The sequence below is a fragment of the Chlamydotis macqueenii genome, chromosome 4 (assembly GCF_036417535.1).
Source record: "Chlamydotis macqueenii isolate bChlMac1 chromosome 4, bChlMac1.mat, whole genome shotgun sequence".
Lineage (NCBI taxonomy): Eukaryota > Metazoa > Chordata > Aves > Otidiformes > Otididae > Chlamydotis > Chlamydotis macqueenii.
In genome coordinates this window covers 54,295,505-54,319,271 of record NC_141559.1, presented here as the reverse complement: position 1 = coordinate 54,319,271, position 23,767 = coordinate 54,295,505, and the positions used below count along the sequence as shown (strand labels likewise).

The window sequence follows — 23,767 nt, the reverse complement described above, 5'->3', positions numbered from 1 at the left end:
TATTAAGTGAACTGTTTCTGTTTCATTTTTCTTTCTGCATCTGGATGCTGTAGACTATGTCAACTGTATACAATTTAATCTTCATTAGCACATTAGGATTTTTTTTTTTTATGATGAGTCACTGGAAAAATTATATTAATACTATACAACTTGGTTCACTATTCATAATAAATAAAAATGCTGAATCAGAAGCATGGTCTCTTAATTCACTCATATAGTTCTGCTTATCTGCAGAATTGTAAACTGTTTTGTTAAGGATATACTTATTTTTGTTAGGAGGGAACATCTGATCCAACTTGTCAGTATTGTAAAATAGCAGGAAGATTATCCTTGACACTGGAGAAAATTCTTGAACGCCTGTCAAACTAACGGAACTATTAGTCAATGGATTTGGGGCTAAATCCTGATCTTATATCGCTATACGTATCATTATCTTTGGGTCAGCTTTTCAGTTGGAGGGACTGAGAAAGTTTTTAGCAAAGCAGAGTTCCACTAGAGTCATTTCACTGAGAATTAAAGGAGTATCTTGCACCCATGCTGGATAAAAGGAGGAAGAAAGTATGGATTAGAGCCCACCAGCTAATACCCTCACCTTGCCATTCCATTTAAGCAGAGTTTCTGTGAAATGGAGAATCCAGACTCTCAGTGTCAGCGAGAGCCATCTCTATATATCCAAAGGTAAGCATGGCTTTAATTTACTACATCAATTTTCATCCACAAATTAAAAAAAAATATATACAAGTGAAACAAAAGCTTGTTTTTTTTTTTTTTTCTTTTTTTGTAATACATGGTTTAATCACATCACTGCTTTTTGTGTTGGTGTTTTGATGAGCGGAACTACTCCACACTGACAGTGTCATCATAGTCACAATGTCCTTTTTTGGGGTTTCCTCTAAGTCTGTTTCTGTTGCTCCAACTTTTGCTAGTTTCCATTCAAGCTCTATAAAAACAAATGTCAATTTATTCTGATAATTGCAATAAATTCTCACTGAAGAGGAAAAGGACTTCTATTAAAGACCAAACTCATCTCAACAACAAAAAATAGACTTGTCCTTGTGATGAGCCAACTTTTATCTTGGTAAAATAGCCAACCATGAAATTTCAAAATATCCATGCTTATCCAATATTCTTAACACAGAATTACAAAAATTCTTTGCTTTTTTTCTACAAAAATATTAAACCTTTTCCACTGTTGACACAGAAGTCACGGACACTGCACACAACCAATATGATCAAGAAAATGCCACTTTATTGTTGATACATCCCGGTTAATATAGCGCTTCTAATTCCCTGTCATGCACAAGCTCTTTACTAATTGGCTAACTATATCATGCACGCGCTCTTAGCTAAAATATGACTCGTTAAGTCTCTTTGTTCACGCACACACTCCTCTCCACCTGCATCCTGCTTTGCTTTCTGCTTTCAGTCATGTATACCAGCCTTTCCTCCTCCTCTCAAGGTTGCTTCATCACTTTCTCACAGGCGGCATCCGTGATGTCCTTGAAGCCTGCTGCTCACAAACATAACAACTCCATTCGGTCTGGATTGTTCACTAAGTGTCCTTGATTCTCCAGATATCCAACATTCCACCTTTGAACAATGATAGTTAGATCTAATGCTTGCAAAACCATAATTTTTTCTATCAAGTGAATTATTTAAAAATATTTCTCATACCTGCTACTTTAAGATAGATACCCCCACATTCAACTACTCTAATGAACCTGCCTTTTATTTCGCCATTTTTATGGACAAGTATTGTGGGTAAACATCTGTCATAATAATTCTGAAAGCAGCTGTTTACAATGGCTTTGAGAAACTTGATGTCTGGAAACTTTCCGTCTGGCAGACTGAGATGTCTGTTAACCAGTAAACACATTGGGATGCTAGAAAAAAAATAAGTAGGATGACACTTCTGGTGTAAATTATTTGTAAAATAACTAAAGTTATTAAAAACAAAGTCTTTGAAGAGTAAATGTCCCTCTTCATATAGCCTGCTTCTACTTTAGTTTGCTCTAAGAGTTGCACCACAAATTTTATTTTGCTTCTAAGATCATGGTGATTTAAAGAACTGTCCAAGTAAAAACACATTACTAGGCACAGTCTATAAAATATGTCAGTAAAGCTACCAGACACTTCAAGCATTGTGCCTCAATTTTGTTCTCCTCTTAAGATTTTAAAGCTCATTTTGTCTATTTTTGTAGAGTTTAAATGAGATTTTAAAATGTGTAATATACATTTTACTCATTTGTTTGAACTGTCTTTCAGTTTAACATTTAATTACTTCTTCCTTCTTTCTGTAAAATCTAAGCAACGTCAGGGAAACCTTTGTATAGTCCTATTGCCACCATAGGCCTGTTCATTACTTTCATAGCTACTATTTGCCATACAATCACCATGTAAATCTGAGGGTTTTTTTTAAAAAAACAAACCTACACGACAAAAAAGGGAGATTTTTGTTCCCCTCCGGCCCATTAACTTTTTAGAAGTTAGAATCTTCGTTGTAACGTGGAAGTTCAGGAAGCTGATTCAGCCTATGGACCCTCGAGGGGTTCCAGCAGTACCCTCTCGTGGCCAAAGACAGTTTGGCAGTTTTGGAAGAGCAGAATTTATTACTAGCGGTAAGAGACTTCAAAGATCTCATATTCATTCCTAAGGAATCTTGTGTTTCCTCACAGACTCGTATTTATGCGATGATAAAGTACAGAAGTGGTTCTCCAGTGAACAAAAACAATTACAAGCAAGAAAGCCTTCTATTTTCTTTACTCAGATCTGTAAATTTAAATTATTGTAATTTGAAAAATTTCATTTGATTGACCTATTCCTATTGCTTCTGGAAATAATACTCAATTCCTAACAACTGAGAAGAATTAAAGAAGATTTCTCCAAACAGGCTTAAAAAGAAGGAAAAGAGAAAGCTGGTCTGAATCTAAAAAATGTGTTATACATTCCATACTAACTCGCAGTGTCTTTGAAAAATATCTAATAGAGTTAGAATCATAGAATAGTTAGCGTTGGAAGGGACCTTCAAAGGTCATCTAGTCCAACTCCCCTGCAAGGAGCAGGGACATCCCCAACTAGATCAGGTTGCTCAGAGCCTCATCCAGCCTAGCCTTGAATGTTTCCAGGGATGGGGCTTCCGCCACCTCCCTGGGCAACCTGTTCCAGTGTTCTACAACTCGCATTGTAAAAAATTGTTTCCTAATTTCCAATCTAAATCTACCTCCCTCTATTTTAAAACCATTACCCCTCATCCTATCACAACAGGCCCTATTGAACAGCCTCTCCCCATCTTTCTTGTAGGCCCCCTTCAGGTACTGGAAGGCTGCTATCAGGTCTCCCCGGAGCCTCCTCTTCTCCAGGCTGAACAGCCCCAGCTCTCTCAGCCTGTCCTCATAGCAAAGGTGCTCCAGCCCTCTTATTGTCTTTGTGGCCCTCCTCTGGACCCTCTCCAACTGGTCCATGTCCTTCTTGTGTTGGGGGCTCCAGAACTGGACACAGTTCTCCAGGTGGGGTCTCACCAGGGCAGAGTAGAGGGGCAGAATCACCTCCCTCGACCTGCTGGCCACGCTCCTCTTGATGCAGCCCAGGATACGGTTGGCCCTCTGGGCCACAAGGGTGCACTGCCGGCTCATGTTGAGCTTCTCCTCCACCAACATATGCTGAACTAATCATGGGAGTCCTTTGACATTTCTGCTGCATCCTGTTGTAACTTCTGCAAGAATTTTTAAAATGTCGCATATTAACATTAGAGAATTTATTGGGGAATAAATTAACAAATTCCCTAGCATTCCTCAATTTTTATAACTGAGATTTTTCCTATGGGGCTTTTGATTTTTTCGAGTCAAAGGGGAAATAAAGGTAGAATAGTCCTGTTAGAGCACTCATGCTGCGAAAAGAGTCTGCAAAGGAACTTCCCTTAGTACAGAGAGTGGACACCACTTTCTCAGCGAGGTTCAGTCCATGGTCATAAGCATACATAACAAAATATTTTTTTTATATAATTGAACAAAAGTGAAGTGATTAACTCTCAGAAAGTGAATTAATAAATCAAGGAGGTCCCATGCTCTATGATTCCATTGCCTCCAAACAATTGCTATTTCATTAGTCTATTGTATTTAATTTTTCTTGGTATTGCTTTTTAATTAGCAGTTCATAATAATTAGTTCAATTCTCTGTATGTAAGTATTCAACATCGTAAACAAGAAAGTAATTACCTTGACCAATAAAGACAAACTATAACCTAAACATCCTCTGGACCATTTGTAACTTCCTTTATATACTGCTCTCCACAAATTTCTCTTAGCTCCCCATACTTTTGGAGCCTCTGAAGACATTTCCATTCTTGCAAGTGCTGCCTAATTAAAAAGTAATAATAAAAATAAGTGTTTGGAATATTTTAAGTAAGTGCATTACTTTCTATTACTTTTAAAAATACTTTGAGTAACCCTTTAGCTCAAGGTCATCTAATGTGATTTCAGAGCTAGAAAGGCTTCTGTGCTAAACTTTATTCAGTAAGATAACATTAAATCACATTTTCTCAGTTTTATGTTCCTCAGTATCAGATTTGGGAAACTTGAGTAACAAACACGTTGCACAAGGGTTTATAATTTGAGACAAAGCAAGAAAAAAATGAAATCAGGAACTAACTGTTTTTCTGAATCTGAAAATTAGATTAGTTTGAGGAAGAACTACCAGTACTTATACTAATATTTACTAGACAATTAAAAAAAATATCATGAAAATTGGAATGTAAAAACAGTAGATGGCAGTCTTCATCTATAAAAATGCTTGCAAGATAGAAAAGGAAAATGCCTCACTGGGATTTGTTGAACTAAAAGCAGCTATTAATTTTACTAACTGAAAGCCACTATAGAAGTGGCTATTTAAAAAAAAATATTAAGTAATATATGTGCAAAGTTATTATACTTTAGCAAGAATGCATGATAATTTAGGTTCATAACTTGGTTTCGGAGTGTGAAGCTAGACTGTCGAAGCAGTGTTAGTCTACTAGCAGGCCACAATCCCCAGCGAAACTTCTCATAACCCTTCTCACTGCTGCCAATGATAACGTTAGTTACCACCAGCTTTCTCGGGGTGATGCACATATCAAGTTTAGGAACCCACTGGCTGGACAACTTCAATCCTTAAGTGTAAATAACACTTCTGGTAAATTTAATTTGCAGTTCTTCAGTTCTTTTTTTTTTTTTAAATGAATGACATGAAACAAATTCTCAGTAATACCTACGATCATCCATCAAAGTGCAGAATTTTATTATTCTTACAGGGTAGTAACGATGGTTACTTCTTGTCTATTAGAAACTCAAAAGTTTGCTGATGTATTTTCACAAGAAAAGCCACAGAAACTGCTCTCCCATCTGCCATTTCTTGGGACCCTCGCATAGGCTGGGAAGGCTACACAGGCCCAGAGCAGCGACACTAGTGTTCTCTGCTCTGTGGGGCCCTGTGGCACGCTTGGCCGTGCCAAGAGAGCCCTCCTGGGCAGCCGGCTTTGCTCCTGCCCTCCTTGCCACCTCACCTTTCTTCTCTTCTCACCCAGCAGGCATGGTGGTTTCCTCAAGCAGCACAACATGGCTGCCATAGCACCCAGCACCTCTCTTAGCCCCAGCCGCCGCCCACCTGCAGCCTCCTCCATTTTCTTGCCATCCTCATCCCAACTCCCTCATCACCCTCGGTCTCAGCTGCTGCCCCACCAGGACAGTTTGGGGTTGGGGTGATCCTTTGTACCCACCTGCATGACTGCCCCCAGGGCACTGCCTCTCCTCATGGAGGCCACTAGTCCAACCCAATGGTGGCAGGATGGTGGCAGCCATTGGGGCAGGGCCACCCTGCCCTCACTGGTTCTAATGGTGGTGGTGTGAGGCAGGCAGGCAGCAAGGCAGTGGGCCCCAGCCTTTTGCTCCATCAGCTGACAAAATTGATCCTGTTTAAAAATGTTTCAGAAGAAAGAAAAAAAAGACAGAAAACAAACAAAAATAAACAAAAAAAAACCCCCTTCAAATGTGGGGCACTTTCATTCTGGGCCACTCTAGGATGCGGTTTGGTGCTGGGAGTGACTGAAGGAGGCAGCCCTGCTTCCCTGCCTTGCCTTCAGCCGTGGCCTCCTCATCCCACTGCCTGCTCCAGTGGAAGCTGTCGGTTGTGCGGTGTAAGGCAGTGGGGGGAAAAACTTAAACAAATAACCTAATTTAATACAATACAATATAATAAGTGTTTTGCGGCAGAAGGCCATATTAGTTACAACCAGGGGTCATAAAAAACTAGATCTTCGGCTGACAAATAACTGCAACAGTTCGAGCGGAGACAAAGCAAACTGCAGAGTGAAGACAAGTTGATAAGAAGAAAATGACTTCTTAAGCAGGTTTCCAGCTCCGAGGCCACCTGCTTTCCCAGCTACCTTCTGAAGTTCAGCTGCTCATCCAAGCATGCAGAAGCAGGAGTAGTAATGCTGAGGCCAATTCAAACCAGGACGAGGCAATACAATCTTAAAAACAATAATCAGCTTCTACACTCAATGATTAGTTACTTTGAACACAAGTACAACCTCAACATCATATTTTAACACAACCCTGGTGTGAAAACAAGCTCAGAGAGAGAAGCTAGAAAGATTGAGGCTAAGTTGTTCTTTTGAGTGGAATTTCTTTAATTCTACATCAAAAGCACTTGAGTTTTCGAATGGATCCTAATTCTGGAAGAATAAATAACACAACTAAGTCTTCTTCAGTATAAGAACCATACTGCATCTGTGTTCTTAATAGCTAAAAATATATATAATTGTATTTTAGTTGGATTAAGCAAAGATATTTCTTCAAAATATGCAACTTATTCAATTTTCTTTAGTTAAGGGAATAGAGATTCTCAAGTTTTCAGCCAATGAAACACTATTAACCTTAAGGCTTATTGAGGACTGCCAACTCCTTTATCATCGATGTAGTTCTGTAGACCATCTGCAGAGCACTTATTTTGACCCTGCAGATTGCCAGAAGTCCACAGGCTACAGTGGAGGAAGTACAGGGGTAGAGACCTTCAAACCCACTCAAACTTTTTGTTTGGCCTGCTTAGATAAACTGCGATTTTAAAGACTGCACAAATCACTTGCAATATATTCTGAAAAAAATGCAATAGTCTACATTGCAAACATTCTCATTAAAACAATGGAATGCCTTTATTTATAAAGGAAAATAAATGCACGTGACAATGTTGTTAGAGGCAATGTCTGTTGCATGCATACACTGTGACTTTTTTATACACAGTTGTAAACATCATAACACTAGAAAACAAATAATTTTAATATGCTTTTAATATAATCAACGAAATAAAGAAACATTTGAATCCGTAACAGAATCAAATTTAAGAACATTTACATTCTAGTGATTTATAATTGGACATTAGTAATGAATAATTTTTGTAAGAAAAAAAGTATGTCCATGTATTCAGCATTCCTGCAGCATTAGTTCTAGGTCACGAATCTAAAATCCTGAAAAACAAAAAAAAAAGCTTTAGCTGTTGATATGACATAACACTAAATACTTAAAATATGATAGAGATTTAAGATATATTAGAAAACAGAGCATAATAATATTGGCATAGGTAAACTTTTTTGTATCACTCCAAAGAGTTGAATGATTTGAAATTAAATCCTGAAGTCTGGACTTAGTTTCAGAGTGAGTTTTTTTAAGAACAGGAGGATTACCCCCAGAATGTCAGTATGTGTTTGATAGGCAGTTGAATCAGTTCTTCCTGATGTACACTTACCATAATTGTTAACTTTCCAAAATGTTTACAGATATGGGATATTTTTCCATTTCTTGTTGCCTGAAACAGCTCTGCGTTCTCTGTTCTAGGAACTGAGTACCTACAGCTTTTATTCACTTTACCTGAAGATATGTGAATTTAGCACATCTGGGACAAGCTTGTCTGCAGAAATCTTAAGGTGAAAAAAACAGTTAAAAGCCTTCTGAGACTACTTCTCAACATAAATATTGTGTCCTATTTATATAAAAATAAACTAATTTAAATACAGATTGTGACTAGAAGCATTAAATAAATACCTTCTTAGTGAAAATCCACTGATCTCCTTCCGTTGCGTGGCTGAAAGACAAATATTCAATAAGTGCTCTGTAAAATTGACTGGTTTCAGTAACAAACCCCACCCAATGTGATCTCTATAGAAATTGGAAAATTTCTCAGTTCTGTCAATGTGATCATCATTAAAGATAAACCTGAAACCAGTTATTGTTTAATGTATATCCACCTCTGGAGGATAATTATACAGTAAAAATTACTGTACAGAGATAGAAGAATGAATTGTGCCCATCCTGTGTGATTTTATAAGCAGGAGAAAGCCACAAGAAGTCACTCTAAGAGACCATTATCCCTTATTCTTTTTGCATTTTCTTAAGATGTGCTTCCAGGTCATTGTTATTATTGCACTGTAAATGTTTGCTGTAATCAACAAAGAAATACATGTCACTCAGTTATTTTATTTTTACACTGTGTTCTTTAACACCAGCAAAGAGTTTCTCCCTTTTCACCATGGTCATTTCAGAAATATTTTGCACTACAAAGGAACTTGATACAATGTCTACTAAAGCTGATATAAAATCTCTTGCTGAGCCTAGTAAAAATTTGCTTTTCACTTTGGCATCATGAACACATTGATGTTAGTATTACCCATAACTTTGGCCTGTCATAAGAATTGTAAAGATCCAATCCTGATACATAAGAAACATAAGTATACAAACTTACCTTCTTTTCATTAGCCACTTTCTTATTTTAATAGAAAAAAAAAGACTAACCAAAATCAATTAAATTAGTAAGCTTGACTTGCCATCCTTAACTTGCTCAGTTTTGCAAAAAATGGAGTAATAAGGCTTTATGTCATCAAAGATGAACAGAGTAGTTTCATTCTCATGAGAATTTCTTTATCTAGTTTCTAATCTTACTGGTCAAAACACAAGGAAAATGTCAGGCCCAGTATCTGTTTTGGTACAGTATGTAGGCATGGCATTGTATTCGTATCACATGGAAACGTACCATATTGAACAACGCTTTTGAAGGTTTGTTCAAGATGGCATATTTTCTAGAACTTTCTCTGAGAATTATATACACCATGATTTATTAAGACATAGCATGGTATGATGGATACAGGAGCATTAAGATGTATACAAAAACTTCCTACTATCCCTTTATTTTAATCCAAAAAAAATATCTGAAGCAGATCTTGAGTAGTCCTATACGGCAGGATGCTCTTACTGAAACAAGTTTCCTCAGTCACAGTAATTCTTACTGTAATTCACTGGTTTCTCTACTTTTTGTTTTGTAACACTCATCACAAAATGAAAAGAAAAAAAGTCAAACAAATCATACCCTGTAGAAAAAGTAACCTCTACTTTGAATCCCTCCAGGTCCTTGAAGTTCTTCCTGAAAAAAAAAGTATTTTAAATCGTATCTATTCTTGTAAGTGAATCCATTATAAAGAGGTTGTTTATGTACATATTAAAAGTATTTTTTTCAGTACTACTACACAGTCTTGCCCCTTAAGGCATGCTCTACACTTATTTCTCTTGTCAGAAACAAGAAGTTCATGTTGTCATGTAGAATACATGAATGAGGGCCAAATGCCACCTCAAGTTTTGGTTCAGTTCAGATTGCTTTAGAATGGTAGTAGTAGTGATGAGCAGCCTTTGCCTTCTACTTTCCAGGCTTCATTACCCAGATACAACCAGAGTGTCTTCATGGTAGCAAAGTCTCTATGGACAAAGTAGAGTTGGCCTTTGCACCTCGCAGAAGGACAACATAAAGCTTAAAAAGCACAAATACTTGGGCTCCAGCCCAGGAATGAGATCCCAGACTGTTCCCAGAGGTGTATCATGATCACCCCTCTCAGATTTACTCCCAAAGAAAAGACCAGTGCTTATGATATTCTACCATGTCCCTTCTGCACACATTGAGAAACAGCTGTCCACTAATCCATATATCAAGGGAGAGGAAACTAACAACGAAGAAAAGAGCAATTCAGTTTTAATATAACAAGTACAAAGCACAAGATATTCAGTTGCTTTAATGAGACGTTCATGATTAGAGAACACATAAACTTAATGGCAGTATTTTCATTGCTTGTGTTCATACCAGACATGTGAGTGAGGTGTCTGTCCTGCAGATGGAGAGACAGGCCAATTCAGAGACAAAATAGTTCAAATCTTATGCATAGAAGAACATAACATTTTCATGGAATTTATCAATTAAAAACTGAGGTCATGTGATCTCTTGGGCTCTGATCACAGAATCAGAGTTGCCATAGAAAGCAATCATTCCATGCTCTATTCTAACCCTGTAAGAATTACGTAAAACAGGATGGCTCCCATCATTTCCAAATGCAGGAGTAGATTCAATCCAAGGAAGATTTCAAATGAAGTAGGGTTTAAACTATACATTGGTTTTTGAGTCTTGCTTTTAATTCTGACTTCAATTCATCAGGTATACCATGATATCCAGTTTCTTTGCCGTAAGTAAAACACATATGATTTTTATTCCGAGTCCGCCTCACTCTAGCATTACCTGGCTTTGAAATACCCATCTCAGATCTACAATCCATTCAATACTACAGGGTTTTTTAATCTGAAAAGGCTAAAAAATTGCCAGTTAGTAGAGTTTTATACATTGCCATTGGAATGTCCAATGGTATTTATATTTCATTATTTTTGTACTTTTTTGATTCAATGTGTGAACAAACATAGAAACAAAATAGACAGCTGTTGCAGGTTAATGAAATTGATCTAGAACATTAAAGGAGTCAAAAGTACAATTACTAATAAGGAATTATGATCTATTTTATGGACTTTTAACATTTTAATATGCCATTGCCTACTTAGAACCAGACATCTCTTGAAGAAGATTACATAGTTTCCTGGTTTTATTTCATATCAGGAGGTTGCTATTAGAAAAAAACTGAAGCTAAAATCTGTCTTCATTATAACACTTACCTCATCACTTCTAGGGATTTGAAGACATTTAAAAAACCCTAATACATTCTGTAGTGTACATTCATGTATATGCACAAACCTGCATGTATATATATGTATATAGAAACATATGTATTCATGAAGTACGTTTATTTAGAGTTTAATGCCAGCCCTCTAAAAGTCATCTTTTTTGATCTCTTATATTGAATTGCCAACAAAATGCTCTTGTGTCTTCTGTCTTAGATCATATTGTATTAGTCAAGATGGAGCTCAAGAGGAATAAAATTCATTACAAAATCCAGTGTCAGTCCAAATTGGGAAGAAAGAATAAATGTAAGAAAGCATGATTCCTCTTTCACCCATCCGCCTTTTCAATTCCTTGTCTGGTCAGGGAGAGAGGTAGGTATGTTTATTTATAGCAGGTTCTGGGTTTCTTCCCAGTATGAGAAAAAAAAAAAAAAAGTCAGCAACAAGCTAACCCTTCCTGAAGCACATTCTGTGACACCAGAGTCAGGTAGCCCAACCAAAGGTAGGCAGCCCACAGGAACATGAGGGCTTCCTGCTCCATGGGGGATCACAATTCCTCTGCACATCTTAGGCACAGTGGCTTTGATCCTCTACTGGCTTTAAAGTTTACCTACACCATTTCCTCATCAGCCCATCTGGTAGAGTCTTTGGGAAAGACAGATTTACAGCTTTCTCACAGTCAGGGAATACTTGCAGTACTTCTATTATTGATGGCAGATTATTTCAATATTTTCTTAATTTTTTTACAAAATTGCTATGACCCTCATCAATAACATTTAGAGAGGATTTTAAACTCTTACAATAAAATCTGCCATATAAACAAATATGATAAGCATAATATGGATTAATTTCAAAGATTTTTTAGGACATTAAAATAGATAAGGTACATACAAAAATACCAAACCCAAAAGAGTCTGCAAACGAAACTGATTCCAGAAAATGCTAGCATTTTGTACTGTATACCAGTAAATAATAGCTTTAACAAGGTGACTGGTAGTCACAGGAGGAACTGAGGAGGAAATTTAAAAAGTTGCTTTCTATAAAATGCATTTCAATTTAGAGCTGTTTTCATTGTTTCCTCAGAAACAATTTATTAAATTTCATTTGTGAGTTGTTACAAGTATAGTGACTCTCTCTATATAAAGACAAGTGATCTGACTGATATACTCTGCAGAGTTTGGCATTGTTATTACTTGGGAAAATATCCTTGTAGATTTTTTTTTGAGCCCACTAAAAATAAAACTGCCAGGAAGAGGCTGAAATATGCTGGAATATGCCAAATACGCTACAAATTTAGGTTATTGTCTGTTAATTAATGTATTCTGTTCCATTAATTATGCCATCAACCTCAATGGAAGTAAATTCAGGATATTAAAGTATTTTAGCAAAATGACCTTATTGGATTTAAAAGGCAGTTTGTTTTCATTTACAGCAATTTCATGTTCTTGGATTTATGCTTCCATTCCCATTCTTTGTCTTATTTGACACATATGCTCATTTATACGCATCAAGAGCAATTCCAATAATATCCCTTGCTAGTATATAGGTGCAATAGCACAAATACAGTTCAGGTCAATGTCATCACAGAAGGCAAATTTTATGCTGTATTTGTCTTTCAGATGTGTAGTGGGTTTAAATTTTTGTAAGTTTTAGTTCTTATATGTGGCCAGGTTCTGTCACTGGATAAGAAAAACGTGATTCAGGGCATACAGTTGGGATTATGCAGTGATTCAAAGAGAGGGGTAGATAGTATTGCCAACCACAACCATGACTAGATGAAAGCTGACATACATAAGCATAGGATTATGAGTTCACAGAAAATTTGGGAGTTAGCAACACAGCCTTTATCTGAATTAACAAAGGAAAAGTCCTACTTATGGAGATACCGCTATCTGAGTTTTAAGTATCACATTCGTACACTTAATTTAACTGGTGTATCAGTGAATATAAGGTATCGTATCAATGAATCTAAGGAGTAACCAAGCTGAAGTCAGTGTAAAACAGGAAGAATCCAGGTCTTAGCTTTTAGAATACTTTATTATACAGGAATCTTCGGTATTCTTATAGAGAAAGATTCTTATGTATCAGCCTGCATTTTCCTCTTTTTCCATAGCTGCATTAAAGAGATGGACATTAATAGCTATCTGCTTTTTGATTTTTGAAATTTGAAATTGCATTTGCATTAAATATACAAATTTTAAGATATTTTGGAAACGGTGAGGCTATTTGTCTCTATGTGAAACTTTTGTTCCAAAACACACTACATTTGTAAAATGTTTGATATTAGTTCAATAGAGAACTTTCTTACCTGCATCTTAAGTTAAACACTAAAATTGCCTATAAATTACTTGGAAATTCTTATTGCTGTAAGTCATAAATAATATATGTTTAAGGAGTAGATATGGTTTGAACTCCAAACAGGGAAAAGAAAGAACCCTCTAGAAAATATAACTCAACTGCAATATAATGGTGCAGATAAATTTGAAAGTATTTTTCTCTTAATAAAAAAACTAACAGATCCATTTTGATACATAGGCTCTGTGTTCTACCACTGTTCCGTGTTACACATATTTTACTTCAGTGTTTTTTAGTTTTAAATGTTAAATATCAGCAGGATTATTTTTCACTAATTTAAGAATATAAAAAACCTCACATTTCCAATGAAAATACACTAGTGGGATATTACATTTTGAAAATAAAAATGTTGTGAGCAGAAATGTTTACAAGGACATTTTTAGAAGAGCTAATGAATCACGAAGTGTGAGAATGCAAGCATGCCGAGTTTCAGATTACATACGTCCACTCTGTATCTCTTCAGTCTTCTCTCATTAAGCTGGGGAACGAGTTGCAGCAAAGGATGCAGGACAGACGACTGAGAGGACACGAACACAGACACATGAGCAACAACGAAATTGAGACCTTATGATGCAAAAAAAGTCTCTTCCCACAGTATTGGCTTATGGAGCAAACATGCATCAAAAAAGGACTGAAGATGTTAACTGAGAAACTTATTTTTTTAACATTCTGACTTGACAACAAACAGGTACCAACATTTATATTTACACTATGAATGTGACTCAGACAGCAATGGAGGGAAAAGCTATGTGTCCTCACCTTTACTCACTGAGAGTTCAGAACTGTTTACAGGAATTCTTGCCCAGGCAATTGCAATTATTGAGACTTTGATCAGTCTCTGTGAGGCTGAACACTTCCATACACTACTCCTACTAACATTTCTATAATTATCTGCTATGAAAGTTAGCAGCTTCAATCTCCATCACACTGAAAAGTTAATTTTACTTTAATGTAACAGAAATTACAGCAATAAAAATTACTCTTTTTTTTTTTTTGCTAGAAAACAGTTTGTGGGAGGGATCGATCCATTCTCAAGTAGAATTTGTAATGATGGCACTGGCGACTCTACCTAAAAGACAAGCTCCAGTCCTGAATTTCTTGTGTTCAACAAGGCTTTATGCTTGTGGACAGGCTGGTTAAACACTGTGGTATTGTGTGCAGTCTAAGTCCCCCCCTGGCAAAACACAGCCATGTGGGCTTGTAGAGAGAGGTTCATAGTGAGAAATAAAGGAGAAAAACCCATGTTCCATCAACCAATTTAAACCTTCAACGCATGTAAGTATTATTTTTAAAATAATACATTTTTTATACAATACTCCTTAGAAAAGAGAAAATACAATATATGGAATAAGTAGAATTACCAATGTGTTAATGTACTTAGTAGGTAAAGTAAACTTGATTACTTGGAGCCAATTTTGCACTGTCTACTTAAGGCAGGTAATGTAGTGTCATAATACCTACAAAAGTAGAAGTCTGATGCGAGTGGAGGAGTTAAAGGGTATCCCAGCTGGCCACTTGGGCTCTGTCTTGCAGCCAGTGGAACCTAAGTTAGTATTTCTGAGAACTGGGCTAGAAAATAGTCAACGGAATGGGTAAGCCAGAAGAAGTGAGAAAGCAGTAATCTTGGGGGGCAGGCAGGGACAAAGATATTCAGGATGGGGACAAAGGGGGTGCAGTAACCTCTTAAGCAGGAGCAGAAGCAGAAATAGCTCATTTCACTAAGTCCTTTTTACCATTAAAACCTCCAGAGCAGCTCTATCATGAACACACTGACTATAGTATCAACAATATCACCTTCTAGGAAACATATAATGTATTTCTGAAGAAATGTAAAGAACAAGGCAAAAATAGACATCATATAAGAATGATTGTTAAGAAATAAGAAAACATCAATCTATTTAATTTTCTCAAAATCCTACAGTGCACAGAAAAAAAACACATAGATGCACAGAAATAATAGATTATGTTTGCACTTTAAAAGCAAGAAGGGATCACACGTAGTTTACTCGTTGGCTTATGAGAATATTTTTATAGCAACAATACTAGGCTATGCTCAAGATAATGTTTTTCATTGAAAATACAATCCAAAGTCTGAGTGAGACTTAAACACTATTTTGCCTGATACATACTTATGACATTCACAAACAAATACATACAATTTAATTAATAATTAACAAACATTCATTAAGAGTTCTTAATATTTATGGTCATGTTCTCAACCTCTATAAATCCCCATTGTTTCACTGCATATGTTATGCTCCAGTACCAGAAATAACTCTTAAATGTTGTAACTATAACATTAAGATGCAGTTGAGATTCCATGAATGTTTTTTTGGGTTTTTTGCACAGTTAGAAAGTACTGATGCTCCTCTCCTATGTTATTAAAACATATTCTATATCTTAAACATGAAACTGTCAGTTCTGAGCTTGCTATACAGTTGGAGAGACTACTGCAGAAAGGAACGTTACCTTGCTTTTACGTACAAGCACACATGTACTCACAAGGAGGTGCTATGCCACTTACCATGACGTCTGAGTTGCCTGAGTCATGACTCTTAGAATAATGAAATAAGAACTGTTCAAAAAAATTAAAAGTAGGGTTTTACTACAAAACAGGGTAAGGATGTTATGATTTTCTTGACAATTTTAATGTGATCATAAAACATACATAGAAAGCTTACCCTTTTGGTGTTGTCTTTTTCATCTAAACCCTGTAGAAATAAGAATCAGTAGAGAAGCTTTTATTTGTTTAAAAAAAAAGTGCAACAGGAAATATTTTATTACATATATATATTGGATTGGAATATTGTCCTTCCTTGACATGTCTTTGCTTATCAATATAACTACTATTTTCAAACTCTATAGACAGCATTGGTTACTCTCCACTAGAAGAGCAGATGGGTTTAGCGGATGCTCTTTTGTATATCCCTAGACTCCCCTAAGCAAATTTATTTTTCCATTAAGAGCTCATCATTTTTCTAATCTAGAGCAGTAAAAACACCTCAAACCTTGTATCCAACCTGGAGATTATTTTCCAAACATTGGAGTCTCCCCTTTATCTTTAATAGCTGCTGGATTAGGACACATAGCATTTCAGAGTAAGAACTGACAGTATTACTTCCAGCACTGAGTTACATTTCAGATACTGGGTCCTCAGAATTCACTGTAGACACTGGCACACTGAGACATCAGGCTTCAGAAATGCTAAGCAGTCTTTCACCTATGTTACCTGTGGTTTCTGGAGAAATCCCATGATCAAAAAACAAAGTTCTTCCAGCGCTCTGGATGCCTAATGTAAAGAAAACATGAACACAGGTATCGTGCTTCCAGTCCTACTGCATATAACAAATAATAACAAAATAATAAAGTAAACTCTGTCTGACTCACCTGAGGCTGAGAATCTGTGAGCAGGTAGGCAGAACATGCATCGTCTATCTGTAAAAGTTCACACAGTCCTTTTTTAAGTAGTCAGAGGAATGAAAACAAGTGAAATATGTATACTTTCAGAAACAGTTCAGTGCAGCTGAAGGCACAGCAAGCTTGTGCACCGTAAGGAATCCTTATAGGTAGATTCATGAAATATTTTGCATTTAAGGGAAAAAAAAAGTCCTTAACTATATAAAAAAATGTATGCTTGCTTGATCCAAACAAACACATACACATATATACACACAAACACATATATCTGTGTCCTTTATTCTCTTACTTGCCTCATTCTCCTTTTATTTGTAACTTCCTCAGATAAAGCCATATTTTAAATTATGATTTTAAGCATCTAGGGTATGGACTATGAACTTAAGTCTCTTCTGTGGTATCTCTGGATTTCACAAAACTATGAAGAAAATGACAGAACTAAAGCAAGTGATTCAGTGGGCAGTCCTCAAACACAACTCTTCCAATCAGATTCCAGCATCCCTGCAGGTGTATGAAACACACATCTCCGGAGTGATGATGATATGTCCCAGCACATCTTATGCATGCCAGTCAATTTGTGTGAGTAACCAAGCAGCCAATATCCAAGGTTTGCACTGATCTCTTCAGCAAATGAAGAGCTTTACAAGATTTTGTTCAAAGGAGGTGATTCCCAAATCACAGTGCTAGTAAGAGATATATTAAATATATTTCAAAGGTTCTAAACTCAAAGAACTCTGTAGAAAAAGCTGATGAATTTAGACACATCAGCACAGAATGGAATGTTACATACACAGACACAAACCCAAAACAAATAAATCCACAAACCAGATCAAGAAGCCTTAACTCCCATTTCATCTGGATCAAAACAGTTGTCCGTTTGGCTCTACATCTTATCTCCAAAAACGGCCAAATGTCAACACTCAGAGAAGAGCCTAAGAATAGACCAGTGGTTGAGTAAAACCCATTCTCTCCAACCACCAGCAATCTGTAGTGCAAGCACTTGGAGTCAGAAGTAGGTCATTTGTAATAAAGCTCAGTGGATTTCTGTGTCGCAAATTTGACCAGTCTCTCTCTGAACCACTGTAAACTTTTAACATCCACAACGTCCTGCAGGAAGGGTTTCCTAAACACTGCATGAAACAACACTTCTTTTTGTCTTGATCAGTCTTTTCAAAGCTGTCTTCATTCAGTGCTATCATGATCTTGTCTTGGAAGAAGAAATGATTAAGTGATTTCTACCAGTCCTCTCCCTACTGTTCATGACCTTGTGTAGACAATTAATCACATCCTCTTTCTGTTGTCTCTTTTCTGAGATTAAATAATCCCATACTACTGACTCATTTTTAGCAGAATTATCAGTTGGGGAGTGAGAAGAAATGGAATAAAGGACATCTGAATTAATGGGAATAATATTACCAGTGCTGAAATCTCAAAGTATTCTGTAAGGAAAAGAAAAAATCTCCAGTAGTCCAACTGAGGCTGCACAGTTTAATAATAATGAAAAAAAAAAAAAAAAAGAGGCTTAACTTTTCATTATATAACTTCAAAATTGTATAAATAGCAACCTGCATCGGTATGCACCATTTCTTCCATTGAATATTTAATACTGTTTATCTAGACACCGAAAAGCTTTGCCAATCATCTAGTTCACAGATTGCATATTTTTTTAAAAATAAAGAGTACGCAATATAATGTGTCTTATTATTTTATTATAGGTAAAAAAGCCCTAAACAGCACTTTTTAGCAATGAAAACATTAAATGAAAAAAAAAGCAATAAACAAATAATGCATATCTGAGTACTCTGAGACAAGAGATGATTCATTTCTCTAGAGACAATCTTCAAGAAAGCATTAGCAGAGACAGTGGGAAAGCTAATAACTCACAGAATTGCCCCTTTAAGTAGTTTTTATTGGTAACACATTCTCCCCATTCTCTTTTCCCTTCATCTTGCATTTGTTTGTCTCTGGGTATATTAGTTCAGCTTCACAGCTTTCAGAGTAAGAAAACATGGAAGGAGAAACCATCAGTGAAGGAGATAAACTAAGCTGAAGTAATTTTGGAATCCTACATTAAAAATTTACTGTTTCCTCTTGTTGAGGGATTTTTGGTTGTTGTTTTTCATTGGTTTATTTGCTTGTTTTGTAGTTGGAGGTGACTATTAGAGAACTACCATAATTCAGCAGCAGGACAAGGCAGAGACTTGCTTTGTGTTGGATACAGTGCAAAGCGAGGTATCTCTCAGCTAAAACCTGCATGGACAAAGCAAGAGCTTAGGAAAGGCCACAGTTTCTGTTAATTCCTTTTTAAAAAATAAAAATAACATTTTAATAGTTTCTGTTATCCTTGATGCATCTCCTCAGTAATTTTCTCTCCTATCTCAGAAATGTGGCCTGAAAGCAGGAGCTTGTGAGTTATTTGGGGTTGGTTAAATAACATAAAGAAACAAAAAGATGTGAGGGAACAAAATATTTATTTACAAAGTTCCCATATTTATAAACTCAGAGTCATTCTCACAAAACACTGGGTTAATTTAGAGGCAAGGCTTCTCCTGAATGATCTGCTAATAAAGTAGCGAACAGGGAAGAACTGATTCTTTTCACTCTAAGAAACCCTGGTGAACTAGTATGATTCTGTAACCAGGTTGATTTAAGGTATATACCTGTGCATCTGATTGGTTTTCCTCAGACTCTCTCCAGTCCTGCATTATTCTTGTTAAAACAGTAGGTTTTGTATTACTTATCCTAGATAATTTTACATGGAATTTATTATCTTATGCATACTTTTTTGTTTGCTGAAATCAATGGAAACTTTGCCTTTGCCTACAGTTGGTATAAGGACAAATCCTGTGTTACAACTAACCAGCTTAGCAATAAATGCAGAAATGTATAAAATAGCATTTTTCAATCTAGAATGTAAATAAGTCATTTTCATCAACTCCCTAAAGCTATCAGGACCTTACTTCCACAAAGACTTTTTCCCAGGAGATAAATATCACTGGGGCTTGTTCAAGTGCCAGTCTAGAATACGCTGGTGTTTGAGTCAACACTTCCAAAATGAGCTAAGGGGAGCTGACAGTAGGGAAGTGTCTCCTCTAATGGCCACAACAGGAAGAAATTTACTTTCTGCATCTGTACCCCTGTCACTTGCTTTATAATGTTATCAGAAGCTACAGAATTAAATGTCAACAGAGTACTCAAAGGTTACAGCAATGCCAGGGCATGAGAGTTGCAGGCTAAACCCTCCCTGCGTGTTCTGCCCTGCCGCTCCATCTGTTCCAAAAGGGCAGGGAAGAGCCTGTGTTAACACAAGTGTCACATCCTAGAGTCAAACCAAACGTACATTTCAAAGATGAGAGTGGAAGTTACGATAACAACCAGTAGCAAAATGTTAGAGGGGCTAACTGACACAGTACATGATCCTTTACACGGTAAATTGAGAGGCTAGGATAGGATTAAATACAGTGTCCCAGCCCTGTGTGCAGAACAGAAGAAGCAAGAGGTAGGATTGGATGAGTTGAAACAATTCCTGTGTATTGTGTACAGACTATAAACATACCAGATGGGACAGTGACTTTCTCACAGGGACAGTGACTGCCTGGTCACTGACAGTTAAATGACAACTGTTATCAAACGTAGCTCTCCGCTGAGCCAAGACAGTCTTTTTCCTGAGCAGCATCTCAACACCCAGCCTCAACATCCTCCGGGAACAACTGTTCAAAAATCTGGAAAATAAGGTGTTTCACCTCTTTGGTAATGTCAAGCTAGGAGATGTACAGGAGAAGCAGGACTGGAAGAAGCAGCACCTAAACTCTGTGCAAGAGAAATACTGGAGAGTGAGGTGCGACTGTAGCAAGGATGGGCACAGAAGACATGGAGTGTACCATATGGCAGTGTGCAGATGATGCTTACCTCTTTCCACAGCTGCAAATCCCAATCTGCCTTGAGTGCTTGGGATGGCATTGGTGCACCTGGAAGCACAGACCGTGCTTAGCAATACTGTACAGCAAAGGTCATTTGTATAAGCAACCCATGTCAGTGATTTAAACAAAAACTCTGAACACAATACGATACCTAGTACACTTATCGTTGACCAGTAGTTTCTGCCTGCTCTGTGTCACTGGAAGTTTTTTCACAAGTTCATAGCAGATATGGACACCTGTGTCTCTTAACAATAAATAGCTTGGAAGTTACTCAGGTTTCACCAGGGGTCAGGCTAGCATTACTCTCAGCAACAAGTATCAGACAAGAAAATTTGCATGGCATCTCTCAAATGCTAAGACCTGCTCAGGAAACACATTCCAGCGCCTACAACCTTGAGCTTTCTGACAACTGGCTCACCGCCAGTGCAGGCATCACAAGTTGAGCATCTGGATCCTACCTCTTGCTTTGCTGTATATTGAACAACTAAACATGTCCTATGTAATGTATGCTTGCATATGAATAATACCAAGGACACGAACATGGCATTTTTGAGGTGACAGACAGTACATGTGTAACTAGCTTTGTTTCCTCTGTCTCACATACATGATGTGGAAAAGCTCAGTTCCTTAGAAGACTGAATATGTTATTAATTGCATAATGCTGCAGCGATGCTGTGCTTAGCTTGGAGACAGCTCCTTTCTCCATCTCTGACCACCCAGGCTACAAATCTGGAAGTCCCTGTCTCTGGGTCCCATCTGACCCAGCACCCAGACTATTCACCTTTCCACATTGTTATTTTATCTGACAGTATATTTCTAATAATAATGTATTATCGGAGTCTCTGTAAGCCTGATTCCCAAGGCGTTCCATCAGAAGAAATCCAACAGCCCGTAAAGCTTAGGGCAGCAAGCAAGAAAGCCTGAATATTACAGCTTGCTTTATTTTTTTTGCCTGGAGCATAAACTTTTGGACAGGAGAGATGCAATTATTTCACCAACTCCTAAACTTCCTTAATCCTTCTCCACTTATTTGCAGAACTTTCATTTCATGTGCAGTCCTGTCTGTTTTGTGCTCACACCTAGGCCTGTGTGCCCCCGAGTGCCAAGCAGTGTCCCTCCATCACCCTATCCAGAATAGTGCTGCGGTCCCGACAGGACTTCATTCATTTACACACATATACAACAGCACACACAGGGAAACAATAAGTTATTTCATAATATACACAAAATAACCGGGGCGGGGGGGGGGGGGGGGGAGAAGAGTGCTATTGAGGAAAGCAATCCTATTCAAAAGGAACATAGAGAAGGAAATCATCCTACAAAATTGATGCTGTCCATGATATACTTGTTCTCTTGTCCTTCAGTTCTGCCAGCTTCTAAAAACTCAACAGCTTCCAATGCCAGCTGCACAGTTCCAGACACTTTTCAACCTGGGATTCACTTCTTACATCTTCTCTTCCCTCCACTGCTCTCCCTACACAAGCTCCTGGCAATCATTTCTGGAGGAACAAAGATGAAATACTGTGTGCCACTGCCCTTCCTTGCCCTCCTTTTCCTTCCCACCCCTCTTCCACATCGCCAGAAATTATTTTTCACAGAATATTCAGTGTACTGTACTTAGATTTCTTTGATTCTTGATATTAAAAACCCTATCAAATTAGAACAAAAAAAACTCCTGATGAAAGTAAGTCACACACTCACACACATATCACACCAACAAAACACAGCACAGCAACTTATTTTCTAATATTACTCCATACGGTGTAAGTAGTTAATCTATCTAGAGTGGGAAAACAGAAGATAAAAGAGTATGTTTTGTTAAAAAAAAAAAAGCCCATTAGCTGTGCTTGTTCGACAAGCACTCCCTGTTAAAAAAAAAACAAAAAAAAAAACAACAACAAAACAAAACAGCAACTTTCAGGTGTAACAAAACATTCAAATTAAATAAAGATCATCAAGCTCTATGCCTAAAGCAGCTCCATCCTTTCCCAGTTAACCCTATCACGAGGGACTCCTCACACAACACACATTGCTTCAGGTCGGACTAAGTGGCTTCCAGAGGGTCCTCAGTTTTCCTACAGTTCCGCAATACATCTCATCCTCTTCTTAGCTTTCAAATCAGAGTAAACGCTACCTCAGATGAAATCGCTTTTAACGAAAGCCTCTTCCCCAAGCCGCTGGAGTCTAGTTTTGCCAGGGCAGAGTAATCCTGCCAGAGTACACGAGGAAGCCCCCCAAAACACCCCCCCCTTCCCCTCCCAAACCTCCTGCTCGCTTTGCAGCCCCTCGCAAGGCTGGCAGGCTGCTGGGATACGTGTGCCCCCCCCACACCCCCCCAAAAAAAACCAAAACCCAAAACACTGTAGGGCTGGCAGTGCAGGAAGGGGTTGTGAGAGGGATGGTCCTCACCTTTGCAAGCAGACATCGAGGAGGAGAGAAGGAGGAGGAAAAGGAGGAGCGGGCGCCCCGGTAGCGCCGCGGCGTCCCCAGCCTTCCTCAGGCTGCGCTGGGGGGGAGCTGCGGGGGGCTGCTGGCGGCACAGGCTCCCCATGCCCGCGGTGGCCCCCGCGCTGCCTGCGTGTCCGCCGCTCTTCTGGGCACGGCCTCGCTCCCCGCCCAAACTTTTTAAGTCTCCCTGACACGTGGACGAGCGTGACAGCCTAGCTCGGGGGGCGGGGGGCGGAGGCGCCCCGGGGCGGGACCCCCACCCGCACCCGAAGCCGGCATCTTCTCCCCCCGGGCAGCCGGTGGCTCAGCCCCGCTGCCAGCCCACCCTTGCTGGGGCGGTGTGTGCCCCTGCTTGGCAGCGAGGCGAGGGCTGGGAAGGGTCCAGACCCTTCGTTAAGCCCCCTCTTTAAGGAAAATCCCTGTTTTAAAAAACGCACGTAAACCACCCCGAGCCCTGACAGCAGCCGTGATGGCAGGTGTCAAAGGTGCTGCTGCTTCTCCCTCCCTGTGCTCCACGGTTCAGAGTGGTGACACGGGGGTAGCAAAGGGGAACAATCAGTCACTCTCCCATCCCAGTGTGGAGGGCAGAAGAGGTATGATTTCAAATGGGGAAATCTCCCC

At 38.2% G+C, this 23,767-nt stretch overlaps 1 protein-coding gene across 1 annotated transcript; it reads right to left on the bottom strand.

Moving 5' to 3' along the window:
- Window positions 1–7,436: 7,436 nt before the first annotated feature.
- NMU (neuromedin U) lies at window positions 7,437–23,249 on the bottom strand. The gene is made up of 10 exons (XM_086746767.1): window positions 23,108–23,249; window positions 20,688–20,746; window positions 16,752–16,799; window positions 16,594–16,653; window positions 16,046–16,075; window positions 15,889–15,939; window positions 13,807–13,881; window positions 9,388–9,441; window positions 8,070–8,109; window positions 7,437–7,495 (listed from the first exon to the last, which is right to left on the bottom strand). The coding sequence occupies exons 1-9, from the start codon at window positions 23,247–23,249 to the stop codon at window positions 8,074–8,076; spliced, it is 555 nt and encodes a 184-aa protein (XP_086602893.1). The 3' UTR covers window positions 7,437–7,495; window positions 8,070–8,073.
- Window positions 23,250–23,767: the final 518 nt, after the last annotated feature.

What these genes read in the sequence shown, in the direction of transcription:
- NMU (XM_086746767.1), bottom strand. Translation starts at nt 23,249, where the DNA reads ATGGGGAGCCTGTGCCGCCAGCAGCCCCCCGCAGCTCCCCCCCAGCGC. An exon ending in TCACAGATTCTCAGCCTCAG is followed by an intron (nt 16,654 to 16,751) that starts GTGAGTCAGACA and finishes TCTTTACATTAG; the next exon opens with GCATCCAGAGCGCTGGAAGA. An exon ending in CAGGCAACTCAGACGTCATG is followed by an intron (nt 13,882 to 15,888) that starts GTAAGTGGCATA and finishes GTGTCCTCTCAG; the next exon opens with TCGTCTGTCCTGCATCCTTT.